Source organism: Nycticebus coucang, chromosome 4 (genome assembly GCF_027406575.1).
Source record: "Nycticebus coucang isolate mNycCou1 chromosome 4, mNycCou1.pri, whole genome shotgun sequence".
In the NCBI taxonomy this organism is placed as follows: Eukaryota; Metazoa; Chordata; class Mammalia; order Primates; family Lorisidae; genus Nycticebus; species Nycticebus coucang.
The window spans coordinates 8,550,507-8,571,363 of NC_069783.1; the positions used below are offsets into that span (position 1 = coordinate 8,550,507).

The 20,857-nt window shown below is 37.8% G+C and overlaps 1 protein-coding gene across 3 annotated transcripts in view; it reads left to right on the plus strand.

Moving 5' to 3' along the window:
* Nucleotides 1–20,857, plus strand: part of TAF1B (TATA-box binding protein associated factor, RNA polymerase I subunit B) — an 87,988-nt gene that overhangs the window by 58,009 nt on the left and 9,122 nt on the right. For 2 of the 3 annotated variants that reach the window (XM_053589688.1, XM_053589690.1), the window contains exons 9-14: nt 800–947; nt 6,877–7,054; nt 8,150–8,196; nt 10,499–10,589; nt 18,687–18,757; nt 19,754–19,976. In XM_053589688.1, coding sequence (XP_053445663.1) covers nt 800–947; nt 6,877–7,054; nt 8,150–8,196; nt 10,499–10,589; nt 18,687–18,757; nt 19,754–19,976 — 758 coding nt within the window. The remainder of the gene's footprint in view (nt 1–799; nt 948–6,876; nt 7,055–8,149; nt 8,197–10,498; nt 10,590–18,686; nt 18,758–19,753; nt 19,977–20,857) is intronic. The other variant, XM_053589689.1, reaches the window with a different exon arrangement.

Here is a 20,857-nt window from a genome sequence, read left to right on the forward strand (position 1 = left end):
CGAGGGATTATCTTATTCACCCTGTATTTCCCAAAGTACCTTGGATAGAGCAGGCTTTAAACTTAATATTCTTATGTGAGTAGATGAGTAAATGAGGAAAAATAACATGTAGTATTAATATTAGTAATGTTATAAATCAAAGTGTAAGTCACATACGCAAAAAACTACAAGAGTAATATTTGTTCCCATATTTTCCTGAATTTTGTAAGATGATCATATACTTTTATGTGGGAGAGTTTAGTGTGAATTTGAATTATATATTTGTTAGCTACTATATAGTGTGTTATTAACTCACATAGAAGCAAGTGAATGGTATACAGCAGTGAGCTGCATTTGTTAGCTGTGTATTTGAAGATTAGTGAGAAAGTGCAGAAGATGAAGGGTAAAGAAAACTTGTGTATTACAGCAGTTATGACAGCATTATATTAATAACTAATTGGGTTGTAGCTTTATCCCTTCCTCTAGATCAGCAGTTCTCAACCTGTGGGTCATGACCTCTTTGTAACAATGAAAATACATCACGGCATTAGGAAGGTTGAGAACCACTGCTCTAGATTATTCTAAGGTAAGAGGTAATGATTTCACCATATCATGGGTAAGGCCAGTAGGAGTATTATGAACCAAGTAGAATTTTAGTGACTTTCAAATTTAGTATTATTACTGTTTAAATTTCTAAGTTATTATAGAATATTAAAGATTCTAAATTTTATTCAATAAATGCATATTTTTAAATGAAAATATTTTTAAAATAATTTATGTTGCAAAATATGCTAACATGATGATTTCTCTTTTACTACAGTCTTGGCCTGACTATGAAGATATCTATGATAAAACAATTGAAATTGCTAGATTTTTAGATTTGCCTCGTTTTCCAGACATAACTGAAGACTGCTATCTTCACCCCAACATCTTGTGTATGAAATACTTAATGGAGGTCAATCTCCCTGGTGAGTATGGTAGTATATATGGTGAGGAAGCTTTAATTGATAGAATTATAATAAGTAGAATATAGAATTCTTTCAAATTCCAGACTCTAGAGCCACCTGAAAGAATCCATAATAGCATAAAGCTTAATTTCAAAATCCTTTCTTTTTTTTTTTCGTAGAGACAGAGTCTCACTTTACTGCCCTCAGTAGAGTGCCATGGCATCACACGGCTCACAGCAACCTCCAGCTCTTGGGCTTACGTGATTCTCTTGCCTCAGCCTCCTGAGTAGCTGGGACTACAGGCGCCTGCCACAACGCCCGGCTTTTTTTTTGTTGTTGTTGCAGTTTTGGCTGGGGCTGGGTTTGAACCCACCACCCTCGGCATATGGGGCCGGCGCCCTACTCACTGAGCCACTGGTGCCGCCCTCAAAATCCTTTCTTAAAATAATTCAGACCATTTGAAATGGTCAAAAGGACACTGTTCAGAAATAGAGTTCTATTTTGAAATGAGGCATTTATGCTTGAGAGGATATATCTGGTTTTTGTCTTAAGTTTGCTAAGTGTAATGTAACAAGTGTTCCAATATGTCTTATTCATGGCCTAGTCTAATTCAGTCAAAAAAATAGCACTTGTTTATTTGCATGAAACATTATTATTACATAATAAATTTTAGTTTCTTTTTTTTTTTTTTTGGAGATAGTCTCACTCAGTCACCCATGCTAGAATGCTGTAGCATTGTAGCTCACAGCAACCTCAAACTCTTTGGGCCCAAGCCATCTTGGCTCCACCTCCTGGGTAGCTGGATAGAGATAGGGGTCTCACTCGCTCTTGCTCAGGCTGGTCTCAAACTCCTGAGCTCAGGCAGTCCACCTGCCCCAGCCTCCCAGAGTGCTGGGATTACAAGTAGAAGCCACTGCACCTGGCCACAAATTCTCAATGTTTTAAAAATCCCAGAAGCTAAGCTGCGATAATGTTTTTATTGTTTGGTTTTACATAGGCCATTTTCAGTTCCTAAAACAAATGGAGATCAAAGTCTGGTCAGATTATAGCGAACTCTTCAAGGCAATGTACAAAATGCAAAAGAGCCTCACTGGACCTGGTTCACCATATATTAAGACACAGGTAACCCCAATGGAATCGGCCTGTGGAATCCAATCCTGAATTTCTTGCTAGACTAGAAAAGTGAGAAATTTAGGACTTACATTCTTAAGAGAAAATACAAACATAGTATGACTATACTATTGCCTAAGCAATATCAAAAATGGGATTGAATATTTTTAATAAAAGAAGAAAATAAATATATTGTATGAAAAAGACAGTAGTATAGAAAATTATATATACCTTAACTATAAAAATAAATATAAATGTTTAGTAACATATATACATATATATACAAATGAAAATATTGTCTATAATTTTAAAATAATTTTAAAAACAGGAACAAAATTAACTTTTCAAATGTATAATTTATAAGGCTAAGAAATAAATGCCTCATTCAGATTTCAGAAGGCAGTAACTGGGATTTCAGAATTTGGATGCTCTCGTTTCTGCATTTTGATGTACCGTGTAGGTCAGAATTAGTGTTCTAGATTTCTTTTTCTTTTTTCCCTTTTTGATTGTTCAAGTATGAAAACTTTCTGTATTCTATCATGATTTCAAAATCTTGAATTTATAAAGAGAACGCTAGGTTATGAGGAGACTGCTAGGGGTTTTCAAGATATAACTAATCTAGTCTAATTAATAGCACCCATCTATTTCATGTGTTTGTAATTATACAGAGAGTAGTAAATAGTTTTTTCTGGGTGATGAGAATAGTTTAACAGTATTTCTCGCCAAATGCTTCCTGAGAGTAACAAGTAGAATGAAATCCATTATAATATGCAGAGAGACATTATTGTCATTTGACATTTATCAAGTTACTTTTTAGAGGCATATTATAAAGAATAAGAGTAGAAAAATTTCACTTCTCTCAGGTCTGTTCAATAGAAATAATTTGAAATGTAGAAAAAAATTCTACATAAATTTTATTGGCCCTTTTATTTATAATACAGAAGATCAGAAACAACTTAAAATATCCAACAGAAAGGTAAGAGTTAAACAGTAGTCCATGTATTCAGTGGAATATTATGTAGCTTTTTAAATAATATTTATGAAGAATTAATAAAAGAATAGGAAATGTGGGGCAGCACCTGTGGTTCAAAGGAGTGGGGCACTGGCCCAATATACCAGAGGTGGCAGGTTCAAACCCGGCCCCAGCCAAAAACTGTAAAAAAAAAAAAAAAAAGTAAGAATAGAAAATGCTTATGCTATATTAAAAAATGGAACAAGCCAAACTACAAAATTATATGTAATGTGATTATAGCTACATAAAATGAAAATATTCATAAAAATGTTAGAAATAAATACATCAAAATATGAAAGTACCTATTCCTAAGTTATGGCAATACATATTACTGCTTTCTTTCTGCCATCTTTATGTATCTTACTAATGTCCTATGTTGAGTTTGTGTTATTAGTGTGAGGGGAAAGCAGTAACTGCTTTTTTAAGAAAATAGATCTACAGATTAAGATGTAAACCCTCTACCTTAGGATTTAGATTCTAGATGTCTGAAGTTGATTTGCAAACCACCCATCCATAAAATTGGAAGAGGATTTCCAGGTTGTGCCATTATCAAAATTTACAAATATTGCTCTCAACAATGCTATCATTTGTACGGTGCCATTGACTTAAAAAGGTGGGGGTGTGTCTATGGTACTTAAAGGGAGATTCTAGGGTTCCCAGAAAGCTAAAAGTAGTTTTAAACATACTGGGGCAACAAATACTCCTGTAACGGTGACCATGTAGTCTCTGGGGCTTGGAGGTGAGGTTTCAACAAGTATGTTGCACACCCTGACTGAATAAGCACTGTTCCTGAGAGGCTGTGACTGAGCTCAGTTGTACTTTCTAGTTATGCTTCTTCCCAGGGCTACCAGCACCTGCTGGGTAGAGTTTCTGGTGGGTTTTATTATTATTTATGTAATTTATGGAGGACTTCAGAGCTTCCAAAGTGCCCCCATGTGTATTTTCTCTTTTGTGAAGGTGAGAAAGGCAAGTGGGACTCTCATCAACTGATGAGGCTTAGGGAGATTCGGTGGCATCAGGTGGCAGGTGGCCGAGTAGATTCTTACAGCCTGGTCTTCCCATTCCAAATCCTGTGTTCCTCCACATTATGCTGCCTTTCACGATCCTACACTGTCTTTGCTACCTTCCTCTTGCCTTTTTATAACTGTACTTTTGGCATAAGAAGAACAAGAAGTTCAAGATACTAATTTTAAAGGGAGGGAACTATTTCAAGAAATATAATTCTTTATAAAATAGTACTAATATAGTTATGAATTTTAAGTTATCTTAGAAGAAAACTGTAGCCTCTAACTTCCAATATGGATATTAGGTAAAATTTTAGTGAATATATTTTAAAATGTATGTGTTTAAGTGCTAGAATCCTATTTATTACTCATTTTTCTGGTTTCCTATTCCAGCACAATGTCTTATACATAGTAGGTACTCAGTGAATGCTTGTGGAATTGATAGGAGTAAATTCAGGTGGAGTCTGTAAGTAAAATTTTCTTGACAATAGTAAGTCCAAATTCCCTATTATACAAAGGTCTTCAAGATCTGGCACTGCCAACCTCTTTACATTTCAACATTAAAGACTTGTTGGACCATTTGTATTTCCCCCAACGCACCATCTTTGTCATACTCCTTAGCATATTTCATTTTAAATATTTACTTGTTAAGGCCTGGCACGGTGGCTCATGCCTATAATCTTAGTACTCTGGCATGCCAAGGCGAGTGGATTGCCCTGAGCTCACAGGTTCAAGATCATTCTGAGCAAGAGCGAGACCTTATCTCTAGAAACAGCTGGGTGTTGTGCCGGGTGCCTGTAGTCCCAGCTACACAGAGGCTGAGGCAAAAGAATTGCTTGAGCCCAAGAATTTGAGGCTGCTGTGAGCTGTGACGCTATAGCACTCTACCGAGGGTGACAAAGTGAAAGTCTGTCTCTAAATAAATATTTACATGTTACTAAACACTGAGCTCCTTGAGGAAAAGGACTGTTTTTGTTTTTTTTTTTTAATCTCAGGTACCCAGAACATAGTTCTCAATAAATGTTTAATGAAAAGAATGAGTAAAAACCAAGTGAACACTTCAGCTAAGTTATTAGAGTGTAGTAGACATATAGAAGTGCTTTTATGCCATATTTTGAATTATCATGTTATGTACATTCTATTTCTGTATGAATAAGCATTTCTAATCAATACAAAATTTTTACTTAAACATTTCGAGAAAGAAATTAGTTTTGTATTTTACTCATTCTTTATCATAAACATGTAATTAGTACCAATTATGTGTAGGTTGCCACAGTTAGGAAGTTATAAAACAATGCTGAGTCACTTTCAAGTTCTTCTTCAAGAAGATAAAGAAGTAAACCCTTAACTGTATTCAGGAGGGGCGTGAATACCAGGAGCTGCCTCAGCACTCAGAGGAGGGCTGATCAAAGAAGTCTGCTGACATTACATAAGCATTCTCAGGAGAAGTGATTGGTATAACTGAGTTCTATAAGATGTGTGATTATCAGCCCAGCAAAGCTGGAGATGAGATATGGGGAAAAGGAATTGACTGTTTAGGTGAACGGTCAAAAGTAGCTGTGCAAAGCAGAGGCAAGTGAGAATATGGTTTGTTTGGGGCACTGTAGAGATCTACTTAGGTTGGGAGAGAGAAGCTTTAATGGGTTCATGAAGGCAAGGGAATAAAATGGTTGGACCACAGCAGGGTAAGACCAGAATGAGAGCTACCAATTTTGAGGGTGAACTAAGGAGCAGCAGTGGAGAGAGAGAAAAGGGAGCAGTCCGCACTGATCTGCGAGTAGTCAGCACTGATCTGAGTGCTTTAGTTATATTAACTCATTAAACTGAACAATAACTATGAAGTAGGCACTATTGTTGTTCCTTTTTTATGCAGATTTTTAAAAAACTGAAGCACAGAGAGGTCATGTAACTTATTCAAGGTCACAGAGCTAGTAAACTTACAGAGTAGTCCCAGACCTTTAGTTCCACAGTCTACTTACTGGTAACCAAAGTACTGTATGCTGCATTGAGGGGATGGAATCAGCAGGACATGATGACTGAATGTATGTAGGAGATTCAGTTCCATCTGTGCAAGTTCATTATGCTCTTACAAATAATGGCGCTTATGCTTGAAATTAATTAGAATAAGATGTGGTACATCTTAGGTACTTAGATTAGGGAGTACAGAAATTTGTTTAGTCACTTAAGAGTTTTCACTTGTGCTGTCTTATCTCAGTTTATCCTCATTGTAACCCATTTTACAAGTGAAGAAACTGAGAATAAGTGACTGACTCTAGAGTCACAGAGCTAATGATTAGAAAGCCTAAATAAAGGTCCCAGGTTTCCTGGCTCCTAGTCCCACATTATTCATCCTTAAATACTAAATGCAGTCTATCCTGAGCATGTAATTTCTTTAGGAAAGCAGTATATCTAGTTAAGCACTTGCTGATGGCTTCCAGTGTGCTAGTCAGGGTGCCAGCCAGTACATATCCATTCCTAGAGAAGCTTTTTGGTCTTCAAGGGAATTTGTTTCAGGTAAGCACACACTGCTGTAGAAACGCAGCTGAGAGACATGGATGAAACAACCGAATGCTGCTGCGTAGCTGTCCTCAGGGTTCCAAGATGTGAGCTACAAAGAGTAAATGTTTCATAAGGTCAAAATAGGGAGTATATGCCTTGCCAAGCTTCTGTCATTAGTTTTCTATGCAGATAAATAGATTTTTGGCTTATTTTATTTGATACAAAATGTATGTCTCTGGGTTCTTTACTCTTGTGAGTATGCATGTTTGTATGGCCTAATTAGTCAAAAATTTAATTTACATTTTATTGTTTTATTCTTTAACAGATGAAATGCACAGTTTAGCCTGCCAAGTGGTAAAAATGACTGGAGTAGGAGAAGTGGATTTTCTGACATTTGATCCTATAGCTAAAAGGGCAAAAACTGTTAAATATGATTTACAAGCTGTAGCTATCATTGTGGTAGTATTGAAACTGCTCTTTTTATTGGATGACAATTTTGAATGGTAAGTGTATGTTAATTTTATGACAGGTAACACTTTATTGTGCAGTTCTTAGTTTTTAAAGAGGCTAAGGAATAGCCGGGCGTTCTGGCGGGCACCTGTAGTCCCAGCTACTCAGGAGGCTGAGGCAAGAGAATCGCTTAAGCCCAGGAGTTGGAGGTTGCTGTGAGCTGTGACGCCACAGCACTCTACTGAGAGCCATAAAGTGAGACTCTGTCTAAAAAAAAAAAGGAAAGAAAGGGCAGCTAAGGAAAAGAAAAATTGATTTGTTTTTTACCTAATTGTTGAGAATAAAGGAATTCATGTATTATCTCAATAGAAAATGGATGCTGTTCGTTGTTATAGGACATTGACTAGTAATGACTATTATTTCTTCCATGATACTTCACTCAGCTGTTTGTCAGTTGTTTAATCATGTTTTATTTCTATTACTCTTTAGGTAATAATGTTTCTTGTTGCTCCACTGATTTTTGAGTTTTAAAGTGTCATCATAAATCCTAAAGAATCATTCAGCACTTTACTGCTTTGCCTTCAGGCTCCTGGCACTCAAAGATTTTTAAAATTTACCCCCCCACCCAGGGTGGCGCCTGTGGCTCAGTGAGTAGGGCACCAGCCCCATATGCCGAGGGTGGCGGGTTCAAACCCAGCCCCGGCCAAACTGCAACAAAAAAATAGCCAGGCATTGTGGCGGGTGCCTGTAGTCCCAGCTGCTCGGGAGGCTGAGGCAGGAGAATCATGTAAGCCCAAGAGTTAGAGGTTGCTGTGAGCCCTGTGATGCCCCGGCACTCTACCGAGGGCGGTACAATAAGACTCTGTCTCTACAAAAAAAAAAGAAAAAAAATTTACCCCCCCAAATACCACCAAAGAATGACAGTGTTTAGAGTGTGCCTTTTCCCTCTGCTTCAGTAATTGTTTCTCCATTAAAATTTGGTATCAGTTACTGTTCTACACTTTTCTCTTGGAAGAATTCAAAATTAACCATCCAAATATGTGATTTCTTTTTTTTGGCCAGGTCTGGGTTATTGAACCCACCACCTCCGGCATATGGGGCAAATATGTGATTTCTAAATAAATTGACTTATTTTTTATTATCTACAGGTCTTTGTCTAATCTTGCCGAAAAATATAATAAAAAGAACAAAAAAGGTACCTAATTTTTTTTATCAAATTCAAAGTGCTTGTGATTGATGAATTAAACGATGCAATAAAAATAAGGAAGAAACTGAAAAATAGACTTGTACTCCTATACACACATATGTGTACAGAATGATTTTTTTCATCTTATCATCTAATTATATCTGTAGGCTACTAAACAAGTCAGTGACTTTCTACTGTGTGTAAGACCAGCCTGTTTTTCATTCCCAGCTTCTACTCACCAGCCATGCTAATGGAATGCTCTTTCCTTCCTACCCTATAGCTCCCTTTAGTTCCCAACAAATTCCTCTTCATTCCTTAAGATGCAGCATCAATATCACTTTTCTACCTGTTCTTCCCACCCACCCACTGCACACTGCTTCACCTCTTACCAAATCAGAACCAATCACTCCTGTCCAAAATTCTGCTAGATGTTTGATACAGTGAATTATAACTAACGGCCTCAGTGTATCTGTTCCTTATTAGATTTCTAATATTTGTAAAGTGCCTAGAAGAATATCTGGTATGTGATAAGTACATTCTAAGTGATATACACACAAATAGGTAGATCGTGAGCTTCCAGGTGAGGACCATATCTTCCTTTCTTTAAAAAAAAAAAAAAATTGTCTTCAGTGCCTAACATAGTGACTGGCCTGAGAGCAACTCAGTGAAGTATGGTGGAATATGTGAATTCTTAAATTCAATTCTAATTCCTTAATGTTCTCACCAAGGTTTACATTCATTGGTTTTAGAAGTTTGAGTTTAATGGTGGTGATCAGCTTGTGTGTTCTTTTCTGAGTATGTGCAAAATAAAATACTTCTTTCTGTACATTGTTTGTGTTGGCTTCTACACAGAGGGAAAGGTTGAAGGAGCTATCTTGTAATGTTCTTTCTCATATTGAAAGGTAACAGTAGACTGTGTAGACATGTAAGCACAGCACTTTGACCTCTGTGCCTTGAACGCCTCAAGTCTGTATTGTCATTCTCTCTGCTGACCACCACTCCTTGACTCCCTACATTATTGAGAAAGACATTTTGGTTAAGAGAAGTTGTGACTTCTTCAATGTCAAAGAACCTTGAGTTCTATTAATTGCTATAGTTTTCCACTTCTCTTTTTAATTTTGGTTTCCTTTCTTCCAAGGCTGTATGGCCTATAAGGTTGTATTAGATTAGATGATTATTATATTGGTCAGATAAAAAGATTTTTTTTATTTTTTTTATTTTTTGGAGACAGAGTCTCACTTTGTCACCCTCGGAAGAGTGCTGTGGCATCACAGCTCATAGCAACCTCAAACTCTTGGGCTTAAGCGATTCTCTTGCCTCAGCCTCCCAAGTTGCTGGGACTACAGGCGCCTGCCACAATGCCCGGCTATTATTTTTGTTGCAGTTGTCATTGTTGCTTTAGCTGGCCTAGGCCAAGTTTGAACCAGCCAGCCTTGGTGTATATGGCTGACACCCTACCCTGAACTATGGGCGCCACCTCACCATTGCATCTTTTTTTTTTTTAAGAGACAGAGTCTCACTTTATTGCCCTCGGTAGAGTGCCGTGGCATCACATAGCTCTCAGCAACCTTCAACTCCTGGGTTTAGGCAATTCTCTTGTCTCAGCCTCCCAAGCTGTGACTACAGGTGTCCACCAGAATGCCTGGCTATTTTTTTGTTGCAGTTTGGCCGGGGCCGGGTTTGAACCCACCACCCTTGGTATATGGGGCCGGTGCCTTACCCACTGAGCCACAGGAGCCGCCCTCACCACTGCATCTTGAACACACACTCCTATGAGCTATGCAATGCAAGTTACTTTCTTATCTCTAGAGTCTTTGAATAAGTATTAGGAAGTATGTAGGAAGAGGAGCTGATGAAATTGGAAGTCTAAATTCAGCTACTGTAGTACCATTTCACACATTTATTAATCTTTTTTTTCTTAATTCGTGTATTTGCCATGTTGGAGCACTACCATGTGCCAGGCACTGGGCTGGGTACTAGGTTTGGGGGAGGAGGCAGCTCCTTTGTAGTGGCATACAAAGTACATGTTCTGTTCTCAAGGAGGTTAATAGTCAAGTCTAGGAGTAACAGACATGTAAAAGGTGATTTCAGTGTAATCTAGTTGGAGCCACATTATAGGTAAGAACTTAAAAGAGTGATAGATTGCTCAGTAGAGTCTTATCAGAGTATGGAGACAGTGACTCCATCCATAATTTCTAAGAGCTCTTATGTAAGTCTTTAGCTATGTCAATGAATGAAGATTAAGATGAACAATATATATTATTATAATGTAAGTTATTTGGTTAATAATCTTAGATTTTCTCTCTTTCAGATAAGGCATGGTTTGACTTCAGAAAGTGGTACCAAGTAATGAAGAAAACTCTTGATGAGAAAAAATATAAATGGGAAGAAGCAAGGGCAAAGTATGTTATCTCCTCTGGTTTAAGATTCACCTACTTTATTTCTGTGTGTTACATCTGAAAGCTGAAGTTTGGACTCAGAATGGACTCAACGGCAATGCAACATTTTTATTTTTTAGAAATATTAGTCCTATATTCTAATCAACTTTTTTCTTTTTTACATTACTAACTAAACACTAAATTCAATTTGGATTTCAGCAGTGTTTCCATTAATGTCCTCTTTCTGTTTCAGGATCCAATCCAGGGTACCACAGTGTACTTTGCTATTAACTTTTACAATTTGCATGAGTCTCACCTGCATTTCTAGTACTCCTCCCTCCTCTCCTTTCTCAATTTGGTCATTTCTCATTTATGATTTCCAATATTAAAAAGATTACAAATGTCACTCTGTGACAGATTCATTGTGATAGAGTGGAAAAAGCATAGCTTTAGAGATAGTGCAAGGTTTGATCCTGACTGCATTACAGGCAAATACTTATCCTCTAGTTGAGACTTTTAGTCTCTGTGAGACTTTGAAGAAAAAGTTAACATCTGTCTATTTTATGTAAATAACAATAATACTAATTCGATCAAGTAATTTTGTTATTTGGGCTCAAGTGATTCTCTTGCCTTCCACATAGTTGGGACTACAGGGGCCCACCATAACGCCCAGCTATTTTTTGTTGCAGTTGTCATTGTTGTTTAGGTGGCCCAGGCTGGGTTTGAACCTGCCAGCCTCCGTGTATGTGGCTGGCGCCATAACCACTGTGCTACAGGCACTGAGCTTAATCAAGTAATTTTATATCCTTTGAGAAAAATCCAGGTTTCTCAAATTAATTGAAATGATAATTTGTTCAGGTCCAGTTTCTTCATCATTAAAATAGAGATAATTCTCACTTATAGACTGTAATCAAGACCCAATTTTCACATTTCAGAGGTAGAATTAGATTATTTTTCTTCTGAATTTCAGAGGGCTTTTCAGTAGAGAAACAGATTCCCAGGGGTGATAAAGCATCTCTGCCAAAGAGGGAGAAGAGATAGGTGTTAACTGGTCAGATTTGATGGACAGTGATAAAGAGGTGGAGGTGAGTTTATTCTGATTGTCTCAGGAAATTGGTCCTTTCTCTTCCCCACCAGAGAAAGAATGGCTCGTTAGTCAGTAGGTCTCAATGGGCACAAGAATAGCAGTAAGAATAAGAGTATGCTCTGTTTTCTTAGGTCATTGTAGAGAATCAGCTTTCCTATTTATGGTGCTGGCTGAGGTTAGTCCTAACTGATCCGAGAGGCAGGTATTCAGGGATCATGCTACTCAGGTGTCTCATTGGTGACAAGGTTTCCTTAGCCCAAACCAGGTTCCACTTCAAACATAGCGATTGTAGGCCCAATTCATATTGCAGTGGTTTAATCAGTTGCACATCTAAAATTTACTGACTTTTAGCTACTTTAGGAGAGATTTTAATGACCAAAGTAAGTTAATCTAATAGTATCAGACATGATATCTCACACCTGCAATCCTAGCATTTTGGGAGGCCAAGGTAGGAGGATTGCTTGAGGCCAGAAGTTGGAGACCATAAAAAATCAGCTGGGCATGAATGCACACACCTATAGTCATAGCTACTCAGGATTATAAGGCCAGAAGATGACTTGAGTCCGGTAGTGCAAGGCTGCAGTGAGCTATGATTGTTACCACTGCTCTCTAGCCTAGGCAAGACCCTGTCTCTAAGGAAGAAAGCAGGTAGGTCAAGTTATAAAATGGCATTTCCTCTTACTAAAATCCTACTTAATAGAGTATGTGCTATGGGCTAATACACCGTGTAAATCACTACTAACTAATGGTTGGGCACAAAGCCTCTGTGCATGATGATCACCTATTCATTTCATCCCACTCCACCCCCATATTAACATAAATTTCTGATTTTTATCTCTGTTCTGAATATCATCATTCATGTTATCAGATAACTTTTTTTTTTGAGACAGAGTCTCACTCTGTCGCAGAGTAGTTGAAAACCTAAAACAGCTTAAAAGACTGCTTTGATGACTTCATAAATGTTGAGAAGTACATGAAAGACTTTTTTTAATTCAGTAGATTTAGTAGATACAATTTTTTCTTTTTTTTTGGTGCACAGATGAATTGTATAGTAGTGAAGTCAGAGCTTTTAGTGCACCCGTCTCCCAAATAGTATATATTGTACCCAGTAGGTAATTTTTGATCCCTCATCCATGTCCCGCTCTCTCCTTTTCTGAGTCTTCAGAGTCTGTTGTGCCATTCTGCATGACCTTGTATACCCATTGGTTAGCTCCCACTTCTAAGTGAGTACTTGTGATATTCATTTTTCCATTCCTGAAATACTTCACTAAGGATAATAGCTTCCAGTTCCATCTAAGTTACTATCTGAGAGATATAATTTCATTCTTCTTTGTGGCTAAGTACTATTCCTCTGTGTGTGTGTATACATACCACATTATCGACTCATGAATTGATGGGCACTTAGGTTGATTGCATATGAATTGTGCTGCAATAAACATGTCACTACATTTTTTTCTTTTTAATATAATGACATTTTTCCCTTGGGAAGATACCCAGTAGTGGGATTGCTGGATTGAATGGTAGGCGTCCTTCTAGTTCTTTAAGGAATCTCCATACTATTTTCCATAGAACTTGTACTGATTGCTAACATCTATCATTTTTTAACTTTTTAATAATGGCCTTTCTTACTGGCAAGGTGGTATCTCTTTGTGGTTTTAATTTGCCTGATTATTAGTGATGCTGAGTATTTTTTCATGTTTGCTGGCCATTTGTATATCTTTTGAAAAATATTCATGTCTTTTGCCCACTTTTTAATGAGGTTATTATTTTTTTTTCTTGCTAATTTGTTTTAGTTCCTTGTAGATTCTGGATATTAATCCTTTGTCAGACATACAGTTTTGTGAATAGTTTTTCCCATTCTGCAGGTTGTCTGTTTACTCTGTTGATTATTTCTTTTGTTGTGCAGAAACTTTTTATCTTAATTTAGTCTCATTTATTTATTTTGGGTTTGTTGTATTTGCCTTTGGAGTCTTAATCATAAATTTTTTGCCTAGGCCAATGTCCAGAAAAATTTTTCTAAGTTTTCTTTTGTATGGTGTCAGATATCAATCCATCTTGAGTTAATTTTTATGTATGATGAGAGACAGGTTTCTTTCTTCTGCATGTGGTCCTCCAATTTTCCCAGCACCAATTATTGAATAGGGCATTCTTTTCCCCAATCTATGTTTTTGTCTGCTTTGTCAAAAATCACTTGGTTGTAGGTGTATGGTTTTATTTGTAGGTTCTCTTTTTGGTTCTATTGATCTATGTGTCTGCTTTTATATTAGCCATGCTGTTTTGATTACTATAGCCTTTTACTATAATATGAAATCTAGTAATGTGATGCCTCTTGATTTGGTTTTTTGTTTTGTTTTTGTTGTTGTTTTGGTTTTTAATTTTCCTTAGCTATTTAGGCTTCTTATTGATTCCATATGAAATTAAGAATTGTTTTTTCGGATTCTATGGAAAATGACATTGATATTTTGATGAGAATTGCATTAAAACTGTAAATCACTTTGGGCAGAATAGACATTTTAACAATATTGGTTCTTTACATGGAGGAAAATTTTAAGCCCATGCGGAAAGTCTCTGCAACCTTTTGAGTTAGGCATATGATTCTTAGATATTGATACCAAAAGCATGATTTATGAAAGAAAAAAAAATTGATAAATTGGACCTCATCAGAAGAACTTCTCCACAAAAGACACTTAAGAGAATAAAAAGCCACAGAGTAGGAAAAATTGTATGTAAATTGCATATCTGATAAAGAATTTATATCTAAAATATATAAAGCAGCCTGGCACCCGTAGGACAGTGGTTATGGCACCAGCCACATGCACCAAGTCTGGTAGGTTCAAACCCAACCCAGGTCAGCTAAACAACAATGATAACTGCAACAAAAAATAGCCAGGCACCTGTTGTCCCTGCTACTTGGGAGGCTAAAGCAAAAGAATCGCTTAAGCCCAAGAGTTTGAGCTTGAGTTTTGAGCCGACAGCTATGAGCTATGATACCACGACACTCTACCGAGGGCAACATAATGAGATTCTATCTCAAAAAATAAAATAAAATAAGAATGATCATACAATAAGAAAATAAACTCAATTTTTGAACGGACACTTTACCAAAGGTGATATGTGGATGACATATGAAGAGATGTTTAACATTATTAATTAGCCCATTTATGCTTCATGTTCCATTGTAGGAATAGTAGTGATGTGGGAGTTATTTATATCCTGCTGCTCAAGTTCATCACCAAGTTCTGATTTTTCACACGTCTTCCTCCCCAGGGTGCCTTTTATCATGTGGTATACAGAGTTAGTCACTACTGCAGATACTTGCATGCTGGGAGCTTGTCAAAAAGCCATGCAAAAAATTCAAAAATTTCAGCCTCTGACGTGAATGGATTAATAGGGAAATTTAAATTAAAAGCACAATGAGATACCATTACACACTAGTTAGAGGGGCTAAAAATAAAAACTGACCATCCAAATGTGGGAATACAAAATGGTATTGCCATTTTGAAAATTTTGGCAGTTTCTCATGAAGTTAAACATATACTTATACTGTCCAGTATTTTTCACTCCTAGATATTTACCCACGTGAAATGAAAACTTAAGATCATACAAAAATCTGCATAGTAATATTTATAGTGGTTTCATTCATAATTGCCCCAAACTGGTAGCATTCCAGGTGACCTTCAGCTGGTGAATGGATAAACTGTGGTATGTCCATACAATGGAATGCCATTCAGCAATACAAAGGAACAAACTTATGATACATTTGACAATATGAGCGAATCTGAAATGCGTTATACTAAATGAAAGTCTCAAAAGGTTACATATGATTTTATTTTTATTACATTCTGGAAAAGGCTAAACTATATACAGACAGAAAAACAGACTAGTGGTTGCCCAAAATCAAGGGTGTTGCCCAAGATCAAGGGTGTAGAGAGAGGGATTGATAGGTGGGGTGTGGCAAAGGTGGTTTGGAGAGATGGGACTGTTCAGCCTAGTAATTGTGAATACACAACTGTATGTTTTTGTCAATGCTAGCAGAACTACACTGAAAAGAGTGAATATTATCGTATGTAAATTTTGTTGTTGTTGTTGCAGTTTGGCCAGGCCGGGTTTGAACCCCCACCCTCGGTATATGAGGCTGGCGCCCTACTCAGTGAGCCAGAGGCGCTGCCCTATCTTATGTAAATTATACCGTAATTGTTTTAAATGGGGAAAGAAATCATTTCAAGACAGAAGGGAAGCATACAAACACTTCTGTCTGGGAAACAAGACCTTTGTGGCATGTCTCTGTTTTTGTAGCTTTATATAACGGGAAAGAGGTAGGCAAAATAAAATAAAGTAAATTTTTGAGAAAATGTGTCAATAGCTGTATCTAAACAGTGGATGGTTGAAGTGTTTTTGTTTTGTTTTTTTTTGCAGGTTTTGGCCGGGGCTGGGTTTGAACCCGAACCCATGACCTCCAGCATATGGGGCTGGCACCTTACTCCTTTGAGCCACAGGGCTGCCCTGAAGTGGTTTTTTGTTTTTGTTTTTTGAGACAGAGTCTCACTATGTTGCCCTTGGTAGAGTGCTGTGGTGTCACAGCTCACAGCAACCTCCAACTCTTGGGCTTAAGTGATTTTTTGTCCTCAGGTCCCAAGTAGCTGGAACTACAGACACCCACCACAATGCCCAGCTATTTTTTGGTTGTAGTTGTCGTTGTTTGGCAGGCCTAGGCTCGGTTTGAACCTGCCATCCATGTATGTGACTGGCACCCTAGCCACTGAGCTATAGGCGCCAAGCCAGAAGTGTTTTATTTTAGATCACCTTTTCCATTCTCTGGGCATATCACCCTAAGGAAGTGATTATGCCTCCTTGGTTATAGCATAATTGCAACCCATGTAAATGCTTAAGACACTTTTGCCTAAATTGGTATTCACAGGGCATGATTAGACTATTTAGGGGACTTCTTGATCCTTTAAGATTTGTTACTTTCATTACTTACAAAAATAAATCATAAAAAGACACGTTAGAATCACAGACTCATTTACCATAGAGTTAAATGACAAGCCTTCTGATACATTTTATTTTTATTTACTTATTTTTTTGTTTTGTTTTTAAGAGATAGAGTCTTACTCTGTTGCCCTCCATAGAGTGCCATTGTGTCAGCTCACAGCAACCTCCAGCTCTTGGGCTTAAGTGATTCTCCTGCCTCAGCCTTCCAAGTAGCTGGGACTACAGGCTCCTGCTACAATACCCCGCTATTTTTTTGTTGCAGTTTGGCCAGAGCTGGGTTTGAACCCGCCACCCTCGGTATATGGGGCTGGCACCCTACTCCCTGAGCCACAGGCATTGCCTACTCTGATACATTTTAAATATGATATGGTTTCTTAAAATTTAGTTTTACATAATTTTCAGCAAGTATATAGTATTGATTACATCTCTTTTGCTCCCGGATGATTAGAAAAAATTTGTTTCTGTTCTTAACATTTTAAATCACTGTGGAAATTCAAAGTAAAAAGTTAACATCTGTTTTATGTATAGTTATTAAGTTAGTTAAAATGATTATTTGCTACCATAATATTACTAAAATGTATACTTTTATGTATATTTTCTTCCCTAGCATTAAAAATGAATGGTGAAAAAATACTAATTGTAGAATACTACAGATTTTAAAAAAATGCTTTCTACTCCTTATTATTTTCTTTTCTATGAAGTTGAGAGATATTTCTTGAGAGTCCACTGCCCAGGTATTTTGTCAAACAGTAGATGAGTCCCAACATGTGTCATTCCATGCCAACACTGGGGGCATAAAGACAACTGAAATAGTCTTTGCCTTTGAGAACCTCCATAAGTTATTGCTCAAGGTCGTACCACTAGAAAGTGATTGGCTCGGCGCCTGAAGCTCAGAGAGTAGGACACTGGCCATGTACACCAAGGCTGGTGGGTTCGAGCCTCCCCCGGGCCTGCTAAACAACAGTGACAACTGCAACAACAACAACAAAATAGCCGGCGTTGTAGCGGCCGCCTATAATCCCAGCTATCTGAGAGGCTGAGGCAAGAGAATTGCTTAAGCCCAAGAGTTTAAGATTGCTGTGAGCTGTGATGCTACAGCCCTCTACTGAGGGCAACATAGTGAAACTCTGTATCAAAAAAAAAAAAAGTGGCATAGCCAGGTCCTCTGATTCAATATTCCTGTCACTACAGTGCCTCTCAAAAGAAGAAAATGGCCTGAGATCAAGAAAAGGTAGACTTATTTTTTATTATAAATTATGATAAAAGTCCTCTTCTTTAGGGAACTCACAGGAAATGAAAATAAGAGTAAAGATGAAGATTGTTATTTTTGTTCCAGAATAGGAGTATCTATCTGGCAAAGTTTAGAACCAGAAATAGGACATGTCACTTCTCTTTGGCCTGAGTTCAGGGCTAGTAACCCCTTATCAATAGGAACCCACAAGGGCCAGATCAATCCAGGATCTCCTTGTACAGACCAACCTCCCTACCCTGCCATAGACAAGAATAGGTTGAATCAATGCAGAGACTGTTAGGACTGTGTTGTCCTAGAATCCAAATCTTTCCTCCTCATTTATACCAGGAATAGAATAGATTTCCTGGTGTCAAGTGCCAGACAGTCTGGCACTTTCTGTTCACTCTATATATGAGTTGTCAGACATACCACTGACTTCAGCAAAAACACAACTGGGGCAAAGGCAACGGGGAACAGTTGTGGCTGCGCTTTATGAGAATGAGCAATAAGGATGAGGCAAACCATTTCTGTATTTTTTGTATCATTAAGAGCTTCTCCAAGATCATCAGGCGCTGGGAGGCCTTTAAGGAGGAACACACCGTTCCACTGGCCTGTTTTCTCAGTCAGTATTTCCTTCCAGGCCATGAGTTCGGGAGACTGAGTAGACACGTGCCAGTATGCCCTTCTGGACCAGAAGTATTATACTGAACATCACAGATTTTAGATATTGCTTTAGAGGAACTGTTCTCTGAAATACATTTAGGTCCATTTCATCTCCATCCTGCTCCAACTGTTTTTCTACCTTGTACAGGTATGTGTGGAAAAGTGAAAAGCCACTCTACTACTCATTCATTGACAAACCCGTAGTATATAAAAGAAGAGGTGAGTTGAATTTTCTCTTGTTAATCCCAAGTAATAACACAATTGAGAAAAGGTAAATATCTGGACTTGAAAAGTGTGAGTGTGACTTGGCACCTGTAGCTCAGTGGCTAGGGTGCCGGCCATATACACTGAAGCTGGAGGGTTCAAATCCAGCCTGGGCCTGCCAAACAACAATGACAACTACAACCAAAAAACAGCCGTGCATTGTGTGGGCACTTATAGTCCCAGCTACTTGGGAGGCTGAGACAAGAGAATCGCTTAAGCCCAAAGTTTGAAGTTTCTGTGAGCTGTGACGCCACAGCACTCTACCAAGGGTGACATAGTAAGACTCTGTCTTAGAAAAAAAAACAAACCGTGAGTACATGGGCAGCACCCATAGCTCAGGTTCGAACCCAGCCTGGGCCTGCTAAACAACAATGACAATTGGAACAAAAGAATAGTCAGGTGTTGTGGTGGGCACCTGTAGTCTCAGCTACTTGAGAGGCTGAGGCAAGAGAATTGCTTGAGCCCAAGAGTTTGAGATTGCTGTGAGCTATGATGCCACAGCACTCTACCAGGCATGACAAAGTGAAACTCTGCCTCAAAAAAAAAAAATTTGCTGGGCATGGTGGCATGCACCTATAGTCCCCATTACTTGGGAGAATAAGGCAAAGGGATTGCTTGAGGCCAGGACTTCAAGTCTGCAGTGAGCTAAGATTGCACCACTGAACTCTGGTCTGGGTAACAGAGCAAGACCCTGTCTAAAAATAAATATTAAAAAAAAAGATAGTGGTAGAATATACATCAAATTACCATTTCATTATTTTAAGGTAGGTCCCCCATGCCCCTCATCCAGTTTTAGTTTCCCCTTAATGTTACTTTCTTACATTACCATAGTACATTTGTTGAAACTGAAAAACCAACATTGGTATATTTCTATCAAGCAAACTCCAGGCTTTATTTGTAATTTAACAATAGTTTTTATTTTACTCCTTTACTTTTTTCCTCCATTTCCAGAAATGGTGGTGAATCTGCAAAAACAATTTAGCACATTGGTTGATTTGACACCAACTGTTGAAAAAAAAAATCCCTCAAGTTTTCAGTTTAACTGGACTGAAGAAGACAATGATAGAACTTGTTTCCATGGACACAGCCTCCAGGGAGTCCTGAAGGAGAAAGGCCAGTCATTGCTAACCAAGAATGCCTCCTATTGGCTTAGTACACAGAAATTCTGTAAAGGGTATGTAATACTTTTGAAAAAGTCACATATAATTTAAGCAGTTGACTGTAATAACTGCCAGATAAGTTATTTGTTGACCTTATAGTCAAGAAAATCAGAATTATCATTTGAGTCTTATGTCAGAGTTTTAGGAAAGCTGGTGAAAATAAAAAAAGGTGATGTAGCACAGTTAGCACAAATTGGTCCCCTAGTGCTGGATTAACCTGCAGTGGAGCAGCCCAGCAATAGAAGTGATGGTGAATGTTCATCATGAGTGAACGGTATTTTTTGGTACATATTATTTCTTTTTCTGAATAAGTTACATATAATATATCCTTTTACCTTTTAATATTGTATTTCCTAAAAATAAGGATATTAAGTAACCACAGTATAGGTATCAAATTCAGGGAATTTCATATTGATATGATAACTTTGTCTAGACAATATTCCCCAACAGTCCGTATTCCCCAACAGTGCTCTTTTTGAGGTAGGATCAAGTTCAGAATAGATAAGGCATTTGTTGATTTTTTTTCTCTTTAGTCCCTCTATTCTGATGTTCCTCAGCCTTTCTTTGTCTTCCATGACATTAACCTGTATTCTTCCAAAATATCAGTTATTTTATAAAATGTTTCTCAGGATAGTTGTATGTGGTGCTTCCTCATGTCCAGAGTCAGGCTCTACATCTCAGACCAAAGTAAGCTCTGTGTCCTCCTCCTTGTATTGCTTCTCAGGGCATGGCGTCTGGAGACAGGTGTCCATTTGCCCCTATGATGTTAATACTGATCACTTGGTCAAGGTAGTGTGTGGTTTTTCCACAGTATAATTACTAATTTTCCCCTTGCAATTTATATCTCTGGGGAGACTTTTGAGCAGCCAAATACCCTATTCCTCATTAAACTTTG